This window comes from Danio rerio, chromosome 12 (assembly GCF_049306965.1).
Source record: "Danio rerio strain Tuebingen ecotype United States chromosome 12, GRCz12tu, whole genome shotgun sequence".
Classification (NCBI taxonomy): Eukaryota; Metazoa; Chordata; class Actinopteri; order Cypriniformes; family Danionidae; genus Danio; species Danio rerio.
The window spans coordinates 5,140,244-5,162,795 of NC_133187.1; the positions used below are offsets into that span (position 1 = coordinate 5,140,244).

Below are 22,552 nucleotides of genomic sequence, written 5' to 3' on the forward strand. Positions count from 1 at the left end.
TCTTACCTGAAAACGTCTGCACCATGGTCTGATCATGAGCGCTGAGCAGCTGGGCTTGGATGGTTTCCACAACTCTTCGAAATCTGCGACTTGGACCTAAGAACGCAAATTCACAACAAGCATATACAAATATAACTTCAATGGCTTATACTGAGGGCGTACTCACACTATGCTATCTGAACCGTGCCCAGGCCCGTTTCCCGGATCATTTGAGAAGTGTGAGTGCGCTGAATCGGGCTCAGATTCACTTGGCCGGCCCTGGCCTGGCTGGAAGAGGTGGGCCTGAGCACGGTTCACTTGGGCTTTGGCGCTGTACGCTTGTGTGTGAGTGCAAAACACGCCTAAAGGCTGATTTATACTTCTGCGTCAAACACCGGCGTATGCTACGGCACTGACGCATAGCCCTTCGCCGTGGCCGTCGGTGTCACTGACGTGCACCTCTCAAAAAATGTAACTACACGCCGCAACAACGCGTAACGGAAGCTCTGTGATTGGTCGGCTTGGTAGCGCTGACGAGTCTGGGCGGGACCGAGAGCCGCGCGAATGGTGGGAGCGATTGTTTACAAGTGTGGAGTCCCGTGAAGGAGCTTCGGATGGAAAGTTTTGTTTTGTGTTTACCTCATAGTTAAAGTTGTTGCACGTCCGCCGGTTCCTGCCTCAAAATGAGCGAGTTTGAGCTACTTGTACATCCCGGAAGTGTTCAGGAAAAGCAAAACAGAAGCGAAGAAACTCGACACAGAGGAACATTTACACCTCACTGCCAACTAGCGTTTCGGAAGTGTTGATGCAGACCAACAGAGACAGCGCGCAGAAGTATAAATGCACAGCTGCGCGCGTTGCCTGCGCCGTGAGTTACGCCGGTCACTTGACACAGAAGTATAAACCAGGCTTAAGCCCGAAACTGAAAGCGAGATGTGACTTTTAAGGGACTGTTTCCAACCCAGGCTCATTCTGAAAACGTAGTCCCGCGGACGTTTCTGGAGACCGCAAAATACATCCCGGGAGATACGTATTTTTGCAGTTTTTGTTTTCGCGAATCCGCGAGAGGCCGCTGTGTGGCGCTTTTTTGTATCTCGAATGTCTCTCGAGAGTGCCGTTCACGCCTGCGCTGTTTTTACGTGAACCCACCAGAGGCCGCTGTCTGACTGACCGATTGATTGACTGTGCGACCGGCCAATCGGCTGACCCACCCTGCTTCTTCCCTGAACCCAACCAGTTTTACCGATTGACCCGCCCGGCCGCTTACTTCCCTAAACCCGAGCAACAATTAAGAAAAGTCGTCTAGAAAAAGAAAAGCCCTCATCTGATTTCTTTACCACGTTTTCAGATTTCACCACGTTCACACCTTGTTATGAACTCGTTCACTTTATCTTTTGGATTCTGTTTTTGTCTTACCTGGTTTCTGGAACCGCTCTTCCCCGGATTCGAACCAGGTCGCGGTAGTCAACTACTCCTCTCTGCATCTCACGTCTGTCGACGTACACGACGAGCTAACTGGACAAACTAGTTGTGGCGGGAAAGCCCTCCACACGAAGGTAAGCGGTCAGCCGAAAGGGAACGGCGTCACACCGCCCTGTAGCGTTCGTAAAAAAAAAATGAAATGCAGCCATACGTACCTCCCAGGACGTATTTTGCGGTCTCCAGACACGTCCACGGGACTACGTTTTCAGAATGAGCCTGGGTTGACTGTTTGATATGGATTTATTAATCATTCTTAATTGTTCAATGAACGCAAACTGTCGCAGTTTTTTTAAGAAGCAAACCCCTCACTGCACCACATCTGCGCACCTTCAGCAAACCTCCTAATACCTGCAGCACGAGGACTTCATGGTTGTTTATGAGCGCCAAAAGTGGCGGATCTGTTCGGCGAAATACTTGACTGCGTGTCACTGCATATCAAACGACTTAAACAAAATAACTAAAGCAATCTCCACTGTGCTGAGCGAGAGCGCTTACTGAACAGCGCAGCATCGATGACGTAAGCGTGCCCAGGCCTGAATGTAATGTGAGTGCGAGCCCTCGGGGGAAACGGGAGGTGCTTTGGCCCGGTTCAAGGCAACTGTACATAGTGTGAGTACCTGAATCTCTGAAATGCAGTTACTAAAGTCTGCATGAAACGGAAGTTAAGTTTATCCCTTATCATGACAGACATCTGATTGAAACAGTTTCTGAAATGAGAAAAAAATTTAGGGTGGTGCTTGATTTTGTCTTCGGGGGTCCAGCTAAGAAAATGGAGGAAGATTTGAATCCCTGTTTGCACTCAGTTGTGGAGGAATTAAAAAATTGACCAGGCATACCTGGATGGGAAACCACATGGGACTTAATAATTTTAATGCAACTGGTTTACTTTGTAAAATAAAGTCGACTAATCGCTTCATAAAATAAATGATTGCAGAATTTGAGGGACATTTGTCTTTTTTTCTCCATTTCCACCTGGGGATACTCATCACGAGGTCCTCCTTATGCGGAGTAACTGATTGGATCCAAGACCAGCGACGAGATGATCCCAAGGTCTCCATATCCGGGACCAGGCCGTATCCTGAGCTGCTTCTGCGCTGGTGGTCATGGGGGAATGGAGAGCATGAGACTGATTCCAGTGAATCCAGGAAATTAAAATGGTCGTGCCCAACTGAGTCTGGTTTCTCTCAAGGCTTATTTTTCTTCACTCACCTATCGGTGAGGTTTCTTTTCCCTCTCCGCTGTCGCCTCTAGCTTGCATGGTTCAGGATCAGTAGAGCTACGCATCGATGAATTTGCTCTTCAGTGTTTGGACTATCAGTAATGATTTTAAACCACACTGAACTGAGCTAAACTGAACTGAACTTAAACACTAAAAACTGAACTACCCTGATCCAGTTACTATGACCATTTATGTGAAGCTGCTTTGATACAATCTACATTGTAAAAGCGCTATACAAATAAAGCTGAATTGAATTGAATTTGTATTTGTTTTGACTTTTGAGTCCTTTTATTCTTCTCACCTGATATGAGGCTAAAGGTTACGCTGTAGATCCCGAAATCCTTCTGTCCGTCTCTGTCTCTCTCCCGCTCCCGCTCCCTCTCTCGCTCTCCCTCAGAGAAGGAGATGTCCACCTGGAACTTGACGGGTTTCTGGAAGACAGACGGACCTCCAGAAGTCTTATACTCTGCTCGGAAACTGGTCTGGGAGATTACACTGTGACTGAGGGATGGAATCTGAAAGTAAAACACCAGAGGAAGATAAAAAAAAATTATTGCTTTGTGTGCTTTTGTGTCTGTCCTCATTGAGTATTACAATTTTTACAGTTGAATTATTACTAGTGATTTTAAACAGGTTTGGATGCTTTTTTGCAGAATACAAGGCTTTTTGCTGCTTTTCTTGTCTATGCTGTAAAAATATTTGTAAATAAACAGTTTTCCGTATTTGGTGATGTTTGTTTTTAGTAATTTATGATTTTGAATAGCATTATGGGATCTTGATCTGTTCTCTAAAAGCTTTTGACGTTGAAAAGTGACTGTTGTTGACATTTTTAACAGAATTAAAGTGATATATTGTCTGTGTTGATGTTGTATATTATGGTACAAAACCCTGGTAACAAACTTCCAGTACATTTACTGTCATTTTACAGACTTATTTCTGTACAGTAACAGTATCATAAAATGCCAATAAAAGTCACCTTTTTGAATCTGCAGTGTTGAATTTTCAACATTAAAAGTCGAAAGAGCAAAGATAAAACTTAAATAATGCAATTCACAATAGAAAACACCATGTAAATATGGAACCTGATAATTAACAGATATTTTTTACAGTGTTTATAACACAATAAAGTGACAAAGGGGCAAAAATAATATAATACTGTATAGATAAAACAGTTTAACTGCTATCAGTATGACAAAAGAGTTTTAGAGGCTCTGTTCAAAGATTTTGTTTGTCAAAAATGTAACGCCTTACAATATATTCATGCAAATTTGAACACATTAAAGCAGGGGTCACCAATCTCGGTCCTGGAGGGCCGGTGTCCCTGCAGGGTTTAGCTCAAACTTGCCTCAACACATCTGCCTGGATGATTCAAGTATACCTAGTAAGACTTTGATTAGCTTGTTCAGGTGTGTTTGATTAGGGTTGGAGCTAAAATCTGCAGGACACCGGCCCTCCAGGAACAAGTTTGGTGACCACTGCACTAAAGGGTTTAGGGCCAATATAAAAAATAATACTATAATTCAGCAGGGATGCATTACAATGATCAAAATATATCAGTAATAGCATTTACAATGCTACATAAAAAGCTGATAATGTTGTATTTAAATTGAAAACAGTGATTAAATAATTGTAGCCTTGTTGAGCAGAAGAGTCCAGGCTTTTGAACAGTATAGTGTATTTGTGGATTATGTAATAAATGTACGTAATGTTTACTTGATCAACAGAGAGCTGCACAAATCATGTGTTGGACTCACAGAGAGGAAGGCATGGACGATATCGGCTTTAATGGAGCTGAGGGGTTTGTCTCTGATGACCACGAAAATCTGCTCTTCTTTCTCCAGACTGATGAAATTTCCAAACCAAGACCTTTTAGCCAGCCTGTCAGGATACACACACATGGTAAGAGTCATCACAATGTTCTAAACAATCAAGTATTGTTGTTAGTATTTCTCTTAATAGAGCATATATAAGTTGTGATGACATTTGGTCAGTAAATGTGTCATCTGCATCATTCCATTTTTAAGACTCTGCAGGATGTCACTGATACATTATCTGACAAAAGTCTTGTCGTCTATCCAAGTTTTAGGAACAGCAAATAATAAGATGACTTCTAGACATCATTTGGTCTCAGAAGTGGCTTATATGAAAGGCAAAGGCCTCTAGATTACGCTTATTTTACCAAAATAAAATATGATCATGCCTTGATTTTTAATTATTTAATTAAGACACCAACTTGCCTCAACACACCTGCCTGGATGTTTCAAGTATTCCAAGTAAGACCTTGATTAGCTTGTTCAGGTGTGTTTGATTAGGGTTGGAGCTAAAATCTGCAGGACACCGGCCCTCCAGGAACAAGTTTGGTGACCACTGCAGTAAGGTCTGAGTTTGCTTAGACAAAAGTCTCATCACTGAACAGAAATAATGTTTAGTATAGAATATAAAGTCATGGTGCAGAGGAAACAGAGTTAATATTGTGTCTGACTCCATCATGAGCTTGGAGGACTGCATCCATACATCTCTGCAATGACTCAAATCACTTCTTGCAGGACTCCCAGAGTTTATCAAGATTCTCTGTATTCATCTTCAATGCCTCCTCCTTCATCTTACCCGAGACATGCTCAATAATGTTCATGTTTGGTGATTGGGCTGGCCAATCCTGGAGCAGCTTGCCCTTCTCTGCTTTCAGGAACTTTGATGTGGAGGCTGAAGTATGAGAAGGAGCGCTATCCTGCTGAAGAGTTTGCCCTCTCCTGTGGTTTGTAATGTAATGGGCAGCACAAATGTTTTGATACCTCAGGCTGTTGCCATCCACTCTTCAGATCTCTCGCACACCCCCATACTGAATGTAACCCCAAACCATGATTTTGCCCCCACCAAACTTGACAGATTTTTTGTAAGAATATTGGGTCCAAGCTGGTTCCAGTAATTCTTCTGCAGTATTTATGATGATTGGGATGCAGTTCAACTGATGATTCGTCGAAAAAAATTTACCTTCTGCTTCTACAAATGATCAACTAGAAGTCAAGTTATTGTTTGTTGCTCATTATTAGTATGTTAGTCTTAAGGGGATCTATAATCTAATGTAGGCCAAATTCGCATTTTGAAGTTATAAACATCAAACCTTGCAGTTTTTCACTAAATCAGGGGTGTCCAAAGTCGGTCGTGGAGGGCCAGTGTTCTGCTGAGTTTAGCTCCAACTTGCTTCAACACACCTGCCAGGAAGTTTCTAGTATATCTAAGAGCTCTATTAGCTGATTCAGGTGTGTTTGATTCGGGTTGGTGCTAAACTCCAGGACCAAGTGTGGACACCCCTGGCCTAAATAAATCAACATTTTCTTTGACATCACCTCATACTTAGTGTTTTCATCAAATCTGACCAATCAAATGCTCTCTAGAATCTGATATGCCCCGCCTCTTTCAAGACGCTTCTCATGTGCTTTTCATTTGATGCTCAAGCACTTGCCCTGGCATGCTGTGCTAAAACAAAACACTATTGGCTGTTTTTTTAAAAGGGGAGGGGCTATGTTATTTCCCACCCTGTCTACATATTTCACTGAGATTACATCAAACACCAAATAAATAAAAAATTCACATTTCAAAGCACTTCACAGGACCTTTAAACATTTAATATTTAGAATATCTAAATCATAAAAACACAAAAAACTAAATATGCAAAGAGAGTCAAAAAATCGCCAAGTTCTGAAGCCTAAAAACACTTTTCCTAACATAAGTAATAGACCTCTGGAAATAAATGAATGCAACATAAAAATATTTATATAATGATTCTGTGACAGATATCTGGATAGCATGTATGTGCTTATTGAGATGGTAAATGTTTCTTACTCTGGGCTTGATTCTGGTGTTAGACTGGACATGTCTTCTGAGGTTGGCACTGTTGGGAAGGTAAAAGTAAGAATGAAACACAACCAGATGCAGACGTCTCATCTCTCATTCCCTTTAAGAGTCAGTTGTTTCACATCATGGCACATTTGCTATTTACATGGTGGACTTTGTAAATGGAAAAAACTGAACACTTCACACGCGAGAAAACAGAGTTAAACAGAGCAGCTGGAGTGTGAAGACAAAGCACGAGCCTCCTCCATTCGGCCTCTTTATCTTCGCTTTACTTTAATTTTACGCTTTACTTTACTCCTTTACTTTAGTGGTGTAAGGAAATGGTGGAAACTCACTCCACCGAAGACATCCAATAGCCTACATATTACATTTAGTTTGTTAAGCACAAAGATTTGTTTCAAAACTAAATTCAGTTCTAATTTCTAGCAAACGAATAAATAACGAAGTGTGGAGTTATATCCAAACACACATGCTGTTCTTATTCTCCATGGAGATGCAGACATCTCCAAAACCGGACAGATGTACAAATCTAAACTTGTTTTTATTAAAACAAATATAAATATGCATATAACAGGCCCGTATTCATCAGCCAATAAAAGGAGAGGTTCTTTTTTCCGGATTTTCTATTTAATTATGAGGTTTAAACAGCATTTGAGTGACATTTTAAGCACTGATTTGTGCTTTTTTTCACACTTTTTGATGCAACAAATATATTTCCTACATTTTTGTCAAAGTGCAAAATTTACAGAAATTTGTGTTTATTTAAAATGAGCATTAAAATGTATAATCACACTTTAAACTTTATTACAATTTTATCAATAATGTAGTGAGTTTAGAATTCTACATTAAATTTTTTGAATAAAGAAATATGAAAAAAATGTTGTTTATTACCATTCATCATAAAAAAAACTATGAGGAATAAGTTAAAACTAGTTTTAAATGAAAAACTGTAGCCTATAGGCAAATAACAAACTGGCCAGCTCATTTCCTCAGTCAGAATGTGTCCATTTAAATAATAAAAGTCTTCTTTTATTGGTCATTTTATTGTTTATTCTTCTTAAAGCCTTCTTCTATTTGTTATTTTCACAATTTGTGATGGCATACTTAAAAAATGGGACAAATGAGCTTATATAGGGGCTAAATTCTGGACTTTGTCAAAAGGGGGGTGGGTCTTTCGAACCACCTGAACCCTCCTTGGCTCTGGGCCTGCATATAAATAATACTGCTAATAAAAATAACATTATACAAATAAAGATTGTCATGAATAAACTGATAAAAGCCCCCTGAGATGAGGCATGGAGGCAGTGGTTGTTATTTTTATGTAGAAAATATTAATTTGTGTAACTATTTAATCCTTTAATTGTTTTCATATGTAAAGATATTTGTGTATTGCTGTACATCGTGTATGTATTAAGCAATGAGTAAAAGTTTGGATCTGCATAGGTGCATAACTAATGCATGCGCTGGACTTTAGAGCAGCTTTCAGTTGGTCGATGGCGCAGTCTATTTCAGTTCTTCAAATTAGAAACTCCCCCAACAATGCGCCTTAACACGCCACCTTAAGTCCACAAAGTGGCGCAAATGGATTTGCTATCTAAACAATGTTGTGCAAAATGGGAAAATTACAGTTGCACTGGTCTGAAAATAGCAACAAATCGTGCCAAACACGTCTTGCGCCTTATTGCGCAGAGTGAATGATAGGGCCCTTATTCTGAAAATTTAGCTGAAAACAAACAGGAAGTGCATTTTCAGATTAAAATTTTAGATAATTTAGAGCAAACAATTTATGTATTGTTCTTAATGACATGCACAGATCACAAAAACTAGCCTTTAATGTAGTCAACAGTTCACCACAAAACTAGCAATATGGTTAGTTTTGATTTTGTGTGTTCTTTAATTCAGAAGGTAAACACATTCCATACAATATTGAATCACACCAGAAAGTGTTTGAAATCTTCCTGAACACTACGAAGTATAGAAGAGAACACTCACCCTGCAGCTTGCGGCGGTGGAAGCGCGGCGACCCCAGCAGGTTGTTCTTCAGCGAGTTGAGACGTGTCCTCCAGTGGGCGGAGCTACTGGCTGCCATGCCGCCGCCTCCCCCTGGACTAGAGGGCGGGGTCAAGGAGAGTGAGCCGACGCCCACTCCTCCTCCCTCGGCTCGGGAGGAGGAAGAGGAGGAGGAGGAGGAGGGAGGGGTAGCAGTGGGGGGGTGGGGGTGATGCACTGGGGTACCCAGAGGGGTAGGCAGGGGGGAGCCCTGAGGGGTGACCTGAGACATGGGATACAAGCTTTTAGTCACCGACTTCAGCACCGCAGATGGAGAAGGAAAGAAGAGGAAGCGGGGAATGGGGGACAGCAGGGGGGACGGGGAGGGGGAGCGCGAGCTGGAGCTGGGGAGCGGGAGCGACTTCATGGACTGGAGCTGGGGGCGTTCAGGAGCATTTTTGGAAGGAAGCGTCTGCGTTTTGGGTTCATGCGATCGGTTGGGACGAGAATTGGTGCTGCCGCTTGTTGCTTTGGTTGCGGCAACTACCTCAGGCTCGCTGAAGGTAAAGACAGGGCTCTGATGGCGGAAGAGGAGGAGCGGGTGGAGGAGTGAAGGTGGTGGCAGATGGAGAGAGAAATAGGAGTGAAAATGAGCAATGGCAGGTGAGCCCGATACGGTGCACAGTGATGTGTTTGTGTCTACAGCTGACTGACGTGCATGTTTACATCAACACAGTCTGGAGAAAGTGAATGGCAGAGTGGCTAAACATGAAGTCTGAGTAACAACGAAAAAGAGCAACACCTTAAGTCATGGGTACATCCTAAACTGTTCTTTTTGGCAACTCTTTACCACAAAGTCTCAGTGTGTTAAATGACATTACCTGACAATGAGCAATGTGTTTACTCAGCACTGATCACCGAGTTCACCTTGTATTAAAGGTCCAGTGAAATTAGAGTGCTTTCACATCTGTAGTTCGCTTCATTTGGTACCAAGGTGCAATAAACGATACATTGTAGCATTTTCCGCCGTCTTTGGGTCGTTTTTTACACCACATTAATTGCTTTGGTCCGAACCAGTTGCAACTAAAATGTAGTCATCTGACAAAATCTACATCACTTATTGGCCAGATGATGTTGAACATATTTCCTAAACTGCTTTTCAATTGGTCAGAATTCACATGCGGGAAAATGCCACCAACTATGGAGGGACGACTGTGCTGGCTGACTGTATCCCTGCTCATAGTATGCTATATAGTTTTTATACATCACTTTAGACAAACTATAGATTTGGAGAATGAAGTGCGGCTGGAAAACAATGTTTTAATGCATCGCAAATGGCGAAGGTGCATCGTACGTAACTTCAGGAGGAGGTGTGAAATCATTCATTCATTTTCTTGTCGGCTTAGTCCCTTTTTTAATCCGGGGTCGCCACAGCGGAATGAACTGCCAACGTATCCAGCAAGTTTTTACGCAGCAGATGCCCTTCCAGCTGCAACCCATCTCTGGGAAACATCTACACAAACATTTACACACACACTCATACACTACGGACAATTTTGCCTACCCAATTCACCTGTACCGCATGTCTTTGAACTGTGGGGGAAACCAGAGCACCCGGAGGAAACCCACACGAAGGCAGGGAGAACATGCAAACTCAACACAGAAACGCCAACTGAGCCGAGGTTTGAACCAGCGCCCAGCGACCTTCTTGCTGTGAGGCGACAGCACTACCTACTGCACCACTGCCTCGCCCGGAGGTGTGAATTAATTTAGCTAAACTGCAACATGGTCATCTTCTGGAAATATTACAAGCGATCCATCAGGTGATGTTTTTCCCTTTCTCTCTCTCTCTTCGTTTAAAATTGTTGGTAAAGCGCTGTCAACAAATACTTTTCCTCCACATTCAATAATGGACAGTGCATTGGCCTACGGCAGCTGGATTAGTCCAAAAGGCGCAGTACTTTTTGCGGTTGGGTCTGTTTTAGTTTGGATCATATTCTCACCACAAACGAACCGCTCCAGGGTTTGTTTGAAAGCGTACTGAGACCACCTCTTCAAAGAGATCTCGGCACACTTTTTTGGTCTGCTTGTGGTGCGCACTCGAGTGTGCTACATTCACACCTAACCCAAACGAACCGCACCAAGTGGGAAAACGAACTCTGGTGTGATTCATCAAAACTAAATAAGGGTGCTTTCACACCTGTGGATCGATCCTCTTGTTCCGAAAGAGGGATTCAAATTGTTACATTGTTGCTCTTTGTTCTTGGAGCGGTTCGCTTACACACGGCAAAGTTTCTAAACGAACCAAAAGAGCTAAAACAAGTCACGAGCGAGTAAACTCTCCTCACATTGGTCAGAGTTTCAGTGTTTATTTTTCAGGGCCCGCTCAGCTTTTCTGATGTTGACTGTTTTGTAATAATGTCCAACTTTTCTGAAGCTGCTTTGGAACAATTACTGTGAAAAGCACTTTACAAATACACTTGAACTTGATGGCTGTTTTCCAAATGCAAGCTAAACTCAAAGCACATGCAGAGATTGAGTGATCGACAACATTATATAATGAGCCGCTTGCATGTAAATGAACACAGTGCCACACAACACACAGATCAACAGACCAATGTACTAAATTACTCATTAAAATGCACTGCGGTGTGTGTCAATTCACTGCCAGACAACAGAGAGAGTGAGAAAGCAGGTATCAGTATGTTCAAGCATTTCTATATGGATATGTATCTACATTTTTGAGATCACGGTATCATTACTAAAGAGATAGTCCCCCTCCCCCCTCAAAAAAAAAAGAAAGTTCCTTCTTCATTTACTCATCCTTCAATTGTTCAAAACCTCTTTTAGTTTCTGTTGAACACAAAAGAAGATATTTTGAAGTATGCTGGATGCTGGCACCCATTTCACAGTGTTTTTGCCTACTATGGAAGTTGATGGGTCCCAGCATACTTTAAAATATCTTTTTTTTACATTCAACAGAAGAAAGAAACTTATAAAGGAGAGTAAATGATGGGCTGATTATCATTTAGGGTGACCTAAAATGTAACAAAAACTCAACACAACTCCAAATTTGTAATGTTTGAGTGAACTAACCCTTAGGAGGTGTCCTAACAGGCACTTACCCTGGGACTGCTTAGAGGACTAGAAGAAAGGCCAGTCGATGCTCCACTGACAGATCGGGATCTGTGGAGACGTGTGTTGGTCAAGACTCAGTGATGACGAATGAATATTTTGAAAGCTTCATATTTGTGCAGTCAGATGTGTACCTCTGGCTGTGTGTGGAGGTGTCCAGCGCTCTGCGTGGAGGTGTGGGAGAGCCCTGCTCCGTCACACTCAGCACCTCCAGACTCTTCCTCTCGGGCCGGCAGCGGCCGTGACGGGTCAGCATGGGGGAGTCTACACGCTTACGAGGAGGGTCTGCAGAGAGGGAGTAATGATAGCGGATAACTGTGTGTGTAGAGCAAACATCAGGGTATAGTGAGTGCAATGATGATGTGATGCCTTGTTCTCGGTGTAAATGATATAATAAAGATAGTTATGATGATGGCTGGGGGATTCTGCTACAGTTATATCTGCTTTGCTCAACAAATGTGAACCTAGACCACAAAACCTTGTGTTGAATATGTTTACTTTTAGTAAAGGCAGAAAATACATTAAAGGGGACCTATTATGCCCCTTTTTTCAAGATGTAAAGCAAGTCTCTGATGTCCCTAGAGTTATAATGTTTTATAACTCTGAAACTGACCCCTTCATGCCCTATTCACACGGGGCGTCAGCGTCAACGCTTCCCATTCACTTTGAATGGGTGACGTCAGGCGTTGCCGAACTGCATTGTGGATCCGTCAGCGCCACTTAAGAGGCGTTGCTCGCTGAAGAAGTTGGGATTAGCTCAACTATTTATGCGCCGACGGAAGCGTCAGCCAATCAGATCGCTGTATGCAAATACACCAGCTAGACAGTGGCCTATTGCTGACTGAATTTCATTGGCTGACGCTTCTATGACGATCGCTTCAGCCCCAACTTCAGACACGCCTTCAGTCAAGCGTTGACGCTGAAGCCCCGTGTGAATAGGGCGTTAGGCTTTAATTCTAATTGTGCCGTTTTGCTGACTGTTGTTTTAAATTCAAATGAGATTGTGCTCTTTTCAAAAGAGGGCGGAGCTACAAATGTGTGTGTGTTTAACAGAAGAAGTAAATTCATCAAAGTTTGGAACCACTGAAGTGTGAGTATATGATGAGCATGTTTTCATTTTCAGGTGAACTGTACCTTTAACTATATTCTTTCTCAGCCTATTGGTAGACCAAGAAATGAAAGCTTTAGCGAAGGTTCTACCAGGAAGACTGAGATGTCACGTCATTTATAATAATTATCTCGTCAGCCTATAACAACCAAGCAAGCCATGTATAAAAGCTCATCTAAACAATCTGTTTCGCTGTATTCAGGTGACATTGCGGAAGTTTCCCTCCATCCTCCCCATCACCACCACCACCAGGTTGGCCTCGTCTCCACTCAGGGGGTTGGCTTCGCCCTGCTTTCATCTTCAGGCAGGATCTGCCAGCTCATCCAGAGTTCTGCACTATAGACGGGGCTTACGCCAAAGAACTTTACGAAAGGACCGTAACAAACTCTCATTCATGCAAACAATTCACAATAAATGTTCAAACGTTTATCTGCCTCCTTGAGTCTTTCTGGTAGAATCAGATGGTGACCACTAGTTCTGTCAAAAACAGGACTGGATACTAGGATTGGGTACCGAAACACCCTTTGTAACCGGTATGCACCGGACCAAATCAGCATAATTGATGCCTAATTCCGGTGCCACTGGTACTGCAACAAGAACGTAAGAAGCATCAAGCGGTGCATCAAAGGCACACATAGGTACCCGTTGTGTCACACCATCTCTGAACTCTGAGCTCTGAACTGAACTGAACTGAACTTAAACACTAAAACCTGAACCACACTGTTCCAGTTACTATGACCATTTATGTGAAGCTGCTTTGACACAATCTACATTGTAAAAGCGCTATACAAATAAAGCTGAATTGAATTGAATTGAATCTCTAAATATTTAATTCTAAACAGTTTTGAGGGATACGGACACCGTCAGCGTTTGTTCTGGTTGCTTATAAAAGGCAAAGCGTGCAGTAAGGCGCATGCAGTGATCGACTGCCTTCATCAAAACGCATGATCACATTCATCTAAGTTGCTTAAACTAAGCATTCTAAAGTATGGCTATATTTTTCGGGGGATTCTGACACACCAACATGCAGCAGACGCTTTACAAAAATTGTGTGTAAAGGGGGAAACACGTCAAACTTATGAAATCTGAGGGCTCATGGAATCAACTTAAAGGTGAGGAATGGACTGTCTTTGACAGCTTGTGACATCATCTGGCACTTTCAGTAAGTGCGTTTACATGGACACCAATACTCTGATTTTATTATGATTAAGACAGTATCTGATCAAGAGTCTACCACGTAAACAGTGATTTTTGATTATCTTAAAGGACCACAGACACAAAATGCGAAGGAAACATTTATAGGCTGGTGACTCAAGCTATGTTTCCATCCAACTCATTTTGCAAATGAGCATAAAAATACAGTTGATGGAAACGCCATGATGCGCATAAATTTTGAAAATGCGCATAAAAAACGTATACGTCTAACTGGGTAGGATAAACTTTTTATTCGATAAGAAAAGATGCGCATAAACTGCGATGGAAACACTTTTACCGCACAAACTCCAGCATGCGCATTAAAAAAAGTCATGTGATATTGTTGAAAGAGATCATGTGATGCTTAAAAAGTGTGTAATTGGATAAAACGTCAGGCTGAGCACATTATAAAACATCTGAAATGTTGTTTTGGTCATTATAAAATGCCTTACCATTTCAGTATTAATGTTTTAATATATTACTAATGACCTCCAGAATCAAGAGCGCCTGTGCTGCGCGTCTGACACCTTTAAACGCCACTGCGCGCTCACTGCTTGTCAGGATTGTCTTCTGAGGCGCATTCATTTAGAAAAGATTGATGCAGCTTCTCCTACTGCAGCAAATGCAGTTTTTACTGTTGATATTTGGCGCCAGTTAATCAGGAAGTGATGATTTTGTTCGCTTTGACTCGTTGGATGGAAACGATGCTTCATTCGCACAACTTTTATGCGATAATCCAGTTTTGCGCATAAAGTTTATTCGCATTTTTGGATGGAAACATGACGTTGATGGATCTGTGTGCTGTAACATGTAACTGGGAATCATGAATGTAACATTCAAAAAGCAGCTCATGTAAACACCTGAATCATGTTATTGTCTTATTCAGATTGAGGCAAATCATTAGATCACTGATGTCCATGTAAAAGTAATCACAGGCCCCAAACCCAGAAAAAAGGTGTTAGCTGATTTTGACGACAGCCTTTCCACAGGTTAGTAGAAAGCTAATGTAATGTGAATAGCATTATGCAGATCAATGCTAACAAACAAATAAACAAAAGAAATATATTAATGCAATTCAAATATATAAAATATGAATTGATGTTTACGTTAAACTTATTATAAATATATATTTATATTGTTCAATTATAATGATTAAAATATATATATATATTTGTCAAATAATGTTTTGGCTAAAACATATCAGTTCAGGTACCGTTTTGACACCGGTACTGTTTTAAAGGTATCGACTTAGCACCGGTATTGAAAAAACCCCAAACGATACCCAACCCTACTGGATACTAACCAACGTCATTTCTGGGAGGAAGATCCTCATCCTCATAGCTGGGATAGCGCTCCTTACGGTCTAACAGGAGATAATAGATCATCTTCTCTTGGTTATCCCTGAGATTTAGAGAAAGAAGACAGAATAACAATCTCAAAGATGGACTCTTTCCACATTTCCAGGTTTCTCAACAGCGGAAGACTGCAGTGAATATGAGTATACCACAAATAATTTTTTTTACAATCCTATTTGCTGAAATAATAACAGAAAAACTCCATGATGGTGCTATCAAGACTTTTAGAAAAGGGGAAAAATTAGTGTGAGACTGATAACGGCAGCAAGAAGAAAGAATAATGTCAAATTTTTTTGTCCTGCTTTATAGACACTGCATTACAAACAACTCGCACAAGCTGTAATTCATTATTTTGTAATTTGATGCGGATATAATTTAATACATATGAATCCATATAATATAATAAATACATATAAATGTTCATATTTAAAACAAAATCTAAATATTAAACAGCAGTCATGTGAAAAGAGTCCCTAATGATTAAAGGTGGATGAAGAAGCATGTGGTGCTTGCTTTTGGTGCAAATTGTTCCACTCACTCTTCACACTGCAGGTCTTGGGCCAGTTTGACACGGTCCCTAAAACAGCCCAGGGAATACATGCTGTCCAGCACATCTGGGTCCAGCTCGGTCAGAGACATGATCCGGCCCATGGACACCCGCCGGGGAGGAGGCTGCTCCGGACACGGCTCATTGCGTCCAGCTCTTGATCACACACAAGCAAATGTAGATGAATGTGAGCAGCTTGCTCAAATAATATCTCATTTAGCCCATTGAGAAAAGGCCACAATGCTTTATATCATTGCAGAATACAAAAAATATATATGCAAATACACTCAATGGCCACTTTATTAGGTATAACTTCTGTTGTACAACTTCTAACTCCTATTTACTGTTCAACAGCATTACAATGACAATGACCAGTGTTATTTATATAGCACAGATTTTTACATCATTCATTGGCTAGAGTGCTTTCCAACAAATAAACAGAACACAGACAGACAACCACAAACAGACTAAAAACATCTCATACTGTATCTCCTAACATCCAAATGCCTTTGAAAACAAATCTTAAAGTCTTAAAAGCAGGTGATGAAAGGTGCATGTCTTATTGATGGTGGTAAGGCAATCCAAAGCCTGGGGGCCGCATTGCAGAAAGAACAATCTCCCCTGCATTTAGGTCTTGATTTGGGATGCATAGCAGATGCTGATTGGAGGACCGAAGGGATCTGAAAGGCTGATACAGTGTCAGTAGCTCACGGAGTTGTACCGATAGTGTCAGTAGCTCACGAAGTACAATTTTAAACTCAACTCTAAAAGGCAGCCAGTGCATGATTAGTCCTGACATGTTCATGCAAACATCTAATCCTCAAATAAAATGAAAGCAACTTAGTCATTTAGGTATGTAGACAGGATCAAAATTGTCTGCTAAAGTTGCTACTAAAGTTGCTGCTAAAGGGTAAAAGTGACGCACCACCAATAAATGTTATGTCTAAAAGGCACCAATTTTAACCATTTCTCAAGATTTAATATAAGGCTTTTGTGTCTGTAAAGTTTCAGCTCAAAATACTCATTGGATTATTTATTATACCTTTTTAACTCTAGGAAATGAGTGCTGTTTGAAGATTGCAGCTGTTTTTGTTGCCTGTGCCTTTAATGCTAATGAGTTGGTTCTCCCCGCCCACCGTTTCCACGAGTTTGTCACAGCCCTAGCCTTCGGGTAGACAAACAGCTCAGTGACAGACAAGTAAGAAGCAGATCTCCCTTACTACAGTAAGAACGTTCACAACGGTTATTTGATATATTTGTTTTGGAGTTAATTAAAGCCTTTCTGAAGCGATGAGTCACACACAATGTCGTTATAAAGTTGCATGCAAAAATAAACCTGATTTAAGTCCACAAACCGGTATTGAAGCGTCTTCTATCATGCTTGTATTGAGGCTTTGTGGCTGTGGTGATGAATTGCGTAGCAATTTTCCTGTTTTTATTACAAACATGCTCTGTTTTAAAAACGTTTTAAAGTTGTAAAACTCACTCTTGATCATATTTGATGATTATTTATGATCACAGAGACCTTTTAATCCTGATTGCTTTGCGCACGTCCTGTCTTGTTAATATAATTATATACAATACTACGGAGACATGTTCATACGTGGCTGTCAATCAAGTTGCGGTCAGCCTCAAAATGGGAGGGATCCTATTTTGGAAATTTCATAAAGAGGCTTATTGTCTTTATATCACCCCAGTGTGACAGTAGACACGCTGTACCTACACTCAGTTTGGCCCAAACATCTTGCAAAAGATGGTTTTCATCATAGGTGCCCTTTAAATTATGTTTAATAGACATCCAAACCTAGATGTATTGGATAAAACAAGGCTAAATTTGGAATTTGTCTGTGAAAGTATATGTCTAATATTAGTCCAAATGTGTAAACATTTTAGTCCCAAATATCACTGTCTATTTAATGACTATTTTTTGTTTTATTTTTAGATTTCTATTAGATTGGTGACTGCCTTGTTTTAGCCATGTTTGGATGTCTATTAGACATCATTTGAACATAAATTGGCTTGGTGTGTTGGTTAGTTTTTGGTGCCAAACAGGCTGGTCTACGTCAAAAATTGCTGATCTGCTGAGATGTTTATGCTGAAGGCCTCTACTGGGTTTATGGCTACAGCAGCAGACGACCACACCAATTCAGGCTTTACCAAAACTGGTCAATCAAAGACTGTAAAAAAAGCCTGGTCTGGATGAGTCTGAATTTCTGCTGTGACAGAAATAGTCAGAAATTGGCATAAACAATAAGAACACATGGATCCATACTACCTGGGATCAACTTCTTATACCACAGCCTACCTGAGTATTATTGTTGACCATTGCTTTATGATCACAGTGTGCATATCTATTGATGGACATTAGGATAACAAACCATGCTGTCTTAAACTGTTTTTTAACATGACAGTGAGTTCACCAAACTCAAATGCCCCAAAACAGTCACCAGATCTCAATCCAGTAGAGCACATATAGGATGTGAAGGAATTGTGGATGTGCAGCCGAGAAATCTCAAATGTCAAAATGGACTTGAATGCTTCAAGCGCCTCGTTGAATCAATGCCAAAAACAATTAAGACAGACAAAAAGCAGTCCACGGCATGCAATAGCAAGGAATGCCTAATAAAGTGGCAGGTGAGCATAAACACAAACTCTGTGGCTTGGCTATAGTGATGATGAGATTATAAGTCATTAATAATAAAAATCATCAATACTTACTGATACCAGGCATGTTTCTGGATGGCCTCTAACTGCAGGGGAAGGACAACAGATGGTGTGATTATGAGAGTCTGTTCACAGGCAGATGGCGCTATATCTCAAGATTAGTGATGGGAGAAATTAAGCTTTTCCCAATTCTTGCTGTGTCCCATTCTAAAGGTCTCATCCCTATGCCCTAATCCCTTCGAGGAGTTTACCCTCTAGACTGAAATCTTTTAACAGATGAGGAAAGTAAGAGACCAAAAAAGCTGTTCCTTGGATCCCACTTCTGCGTCACATTGCTTCATCTGCGTCACTAATTAAACATGCACAATGGATCATGGGAGAGTATCGTGTCCATCAATTTTACTCCTTGAAATCCCTGATTCAGAAATCCTCTTTAAAGGACTTCATTTGGATTGGGATCAATCAGGATGGCAACTATGTATGGCCCTGTCCCAAATGGCACCTAAACCCTCATCCTCTTTCACCCTGTTAACTTTTGTATATTAGTCTACTTCACAGCCCATCTCAGTGACAGCTTTAAAAGAGGTTTTTGTGAGCACCGACCTTTTAACAGTTACAATTATGAATGAGATTTTGTAGACTTAAAGTGCCCCTATTATGGATTATAAAAGGTCATATTTTGGTTTTAAGAGTCCTCAACATCAGGCTGATATGCATGCAAGGTCAAAAAACACTTTCACCAGCTCTGTTTTCATCCACATATTTTTAAGCACATTTTAAAATACTGCAATATTGAAAAATTGGAAACGCCAAGATCCAAATCGTTTTTGAAAATGAGTAGTAATTAGGGATGGGAACCAAAACTCAGTACCTTATCAGTGTCGTTGCTACATTATAAAAGACAGAAGTAACGATAAGCTCCGACGTTAACGGTTCTGCTATCGGTACTGGACAATTATTGCTGAATAAACATTACGGGCTGTAGTGGACAGCGAACAATGCCCGTTGCAACAAATGCAACAAGTTGTTTTCTTGCATAAGCAGAAACGCAAGCAATCTGGCTAAGCGACAGCATCTTTTAAAAGTGCATTGAGAAAGACAAATGAAAAGTTTTCGACTGGTTTTGCTTCATTTTACATTAAAAATGTAATACTAAAATAAAGTGTTGTTAATTCTGTTCAGGCAGTAGCGCAGTAGGTAGTGCTGTCGCCTCACAGCAAGAAGGTCGCTGGGCGCTGGTTGAACCTCGGCTCAGTTGGCGTTTCTGTGTGGAGTTTGCATGTTCTCCCTGCCTTCGTGTGGGTTTCCTCCGGGTGCTCCGGTTTCCCCCACACTCCAAAGACATGCGGTACAGGTGAATTGGGTGGGCTAAATTGTCCGTAGTGTATGAGTGTGTGTGTGGATGTTTCCCAGAGATGGGTTGTGGCTGGAAGGGCATCCGCTGCGTAAAAACTTGCTGGATAAGTTTGATTAATAAAGGGACTACAATTGCGGGCAATGGTTCAATCAGACATCAAGATGAAATGGCTCAAGATCCATTTGTAGGACAAATCGTAATAACAACTCTTGAGTCGACTCTTTTTTAAAAGTCAATAACTTTATATGAGGTGCGCTTTCAGATTTAAAACTCAGCTGGATGTTTTATCCACTAAGAGCTGCGTTACACACTGCATGAAAGATAATTCTCAAAATCCAGTGACTGCAAAAGCACACGAGCTATGCCATTTGGAACAGGGCCTGAGCACACTTTTGTGCTGTAGTTTTGAATTGAGGTCAACTCACCTCCATGTGGCCTTCATGTACCAAAGGTACATTGCAGCTGCACAGGGAGCTCTTGTAAGCATTCTTCTAAATGCTAAAATGATGAATGGGACATCCTACAGGCTTATAGATTTAACAGACACATGCATGCAGTGGCTATTGTGAGTCTGCAAGACTGCATGTACACATGTGCCATTATATGACAAGGCCATTGTGCTCTTTCTAAAGTGCTCTTTCTAGTGGATTTAACCCATTTAGGACACGTTCAAAGAAAGTTTTCCACAACTTTACAGTGGCATTCATTAGTCATTATAACTCATAATTATATTTTTCTCACTTCACTTAAACCCACAATAATCACTACATTAAAGTGTTAGTTCAACCCTAAAACTTCTGTTATTAACTACACCGGTCTATTATTATTACATTATTAATTACACAGTGTTCATGAAACTGTTAATAAAGTCATTATTTTATGTGCACTCAAAAGGATTTGACAGCTTGATAATTAAAGCACTGAATGCATTCAGTCCATTATGAGGATGTTTTCTGGTAGCTTTCTGAATGAGTCAGGACTGTTGCTGGAAGATCAGGGAGCTCTCAGAGTTCACATAAAATATCCTAATAATATTATAATAATATTATAGTGCTTTGCTGGGCACTCAAATCGCTTTACACAATGGGGGGAATCTTTTCATCCACCACCAGTGTGTAGCATCCACCTGGATGATGCAACGGCAGCCATTTTGCGCCAGACTGCACACCACAGCAGCTGATTGGTGGAGAGGAGACAGAGGGATGAAGCCAATTATGATATGGGGAGGGTTAGGAGGCCATGATGGACAGAGGCCAGTGGGCAGATTTGCCCAGGATGCCGGGGTTAAACTCCTGGGCTGCGTCCGAAACCGCCAACTACTCAGTAGGTACTGCATTTGAATTTAAACGTACTACTCGGCCAGTAGAAAAGCACGTTCTATACAGTATGAATGTGAAAAGTATGAATTGAATTGGGGCGTACTACATCCGCCATTTTGTCATGGTCACGTGCCCTACCTGCGTCAGCTGCGTCACTCCCATTCATGAATTCTTTCGCGGGGCATCATGGGATAGCGCAGCATGCATGGGATGCGCATTTCAGAATCTCGCCGGAAGAAATAAATCATCCGGATACTTCTCGCATACTGATTTTCGAATTCTATAAATTCGGAAATACTACTCGGCTCGCATACAGATTTTAGCGTACAATATAGTATGGAAGTATGTGGTCTCAGACGCAGCCCTACTCTTTTTCGAAGGACATTCTGGGATTTTTAACGACCACAGAGAGTCAGGACCTCGGTTTAACGTCTCATCCAAAAGACAGCACTCACTGAGCAGTATAGCGTCCCCGACACTATACTGGGGCATTAGAACCCACACAGACCGCAGGTTGGGCGCCCCCTGCTGGCCTCACTAACACCACTTCCGGCAGCAACCTAGGTTTTCCATGTAGTCTCCCATCCAGGTTCTGATCGGGCGCAGCCCTGCTTAGCTTCAGTGGGCGACCATGTGAGAGTTGCAGAGAGCTAGCTGCCAGCAATCTTGATTGATTGATTGATTGATTGATTGATTGATTGATTGATTGATTGATTGATTGATTGATTGATTGATTGATTGATTGATTGATTGATTGATTGATTGATTGCCTATTTTTCAAGTGCTGGGTGAACGAATACTTTATCCCATGAATGCAGAAATGCACAGTATTTTTGCAATGCATTGGCCAAGCATTTGCTGGCCTTTGAAGTAAACAGGCTAGCATGCCGAGCATGCATATTGACAGTAAACAGCGTGCTCTCACCGTGAGTCTTTTTTCGGGGTTGACCTCGATCATGCCTCGCAGCAGAGCCTGGCAGTCGGGTGGGATGAAATGGGGCATGTGGAAGACGCCACTTTTCACCTTCTCCAGCAGCTGGCGTAGGTTATCGTGATCGAAGGGCAGAGCGCCCTGTGGACAGCAGACAAGAGGACAAAGTTACACAGATGGGAGTGACATGCACTGAGAGATTCACTTATTTGCTAAACAGCCTTTGAGCTAAAAATCTGAAGCAGGTGAGAAGTGGAGGAAGTAAAATGTGCTCCTATGAGCTCTGGCAAAAGCAGATTTCCTCACCACTAGCAGAGCGAAGAGAATGACTCCACAGCTCCACACGTCAGCCCGTCTACCGTCATATTTCTCACCCTACAGAATTAGGAGGCCAAAGACAGTGAGGTCAGTGGTACAC

The 22,552-nt window shown here is 41.5% G+C and overlaps 2 protein-coding genes across 5 annotated transcripts in view; both read right to left on the minus strand.

Moving 5' to 3' along the window:
* fra10ac1 (FRA10A associated CGG repeat 1) overlaps positions 1-22,552 on the minus strand; it is an 855,621-nt gene that overhangs the window by 265,522 nt on the left and 567,547 nt on the right. The gene's annotated exons all lie outside the window — the stretch shown is intronic.
* Positions 1-22,552, minus strand: part of brsk1a (BR serine/threonine kinase 1a) — a 32,157-nt gene that overhangs the window by 3,100 nt on the left and 6,505 nt on the right. For 2 of the 4 annotated variants that reach the window (XM_017358499.4, XM_688031.9), the window contains exons 7-18: positions 22,441-22,509; positions 22,129-22,275; positions 18,582-18,613; positions 15,855-16,019; positions 15,265-15,362; positions 11,794-11,944; positions 11,650-11,710; positions 8,528-8,807; positions 6,524-6,572; positions 4,435-4,558; positions 2,982-3,195; positions 7-96 (exon numbers count right to left, since the gene is read on the minus strand). In XM_017358499.4, coding sequence (XP_017213988.1) covers positions 7-96; positions 2,982-3,195; positions 4,435-4,558; positions 6,524-6,572; positions 8,528-8,807; positions 11,650-11,710; positions 11,794-11,944; positions 15,265-15,362; positions 15,855-16,019; positions 18,582-18,613; positions 22,129-22,275; positions 22,441-22,509 — 1,480 coding nt within the window. Of the gene's footprint in view, positions 1-6; positions 97-2,981; positions 3,196-4,434; positions 4,559-6,523; positions 6,573-8,527; positions 9,102-11,649; positions 11,711-11,793; positions 11,945-15,264; positions 15,363-15,854; positions 16,020-18,581; positions 18,614-22,128; positions 22,276-22,440; positions 22,510-22,552 lie in introns of all 4 variants that reach the window. The other 2 variants (XM_073918114.1, XM_073918113.1) reach the window with 1 other exon arrangement.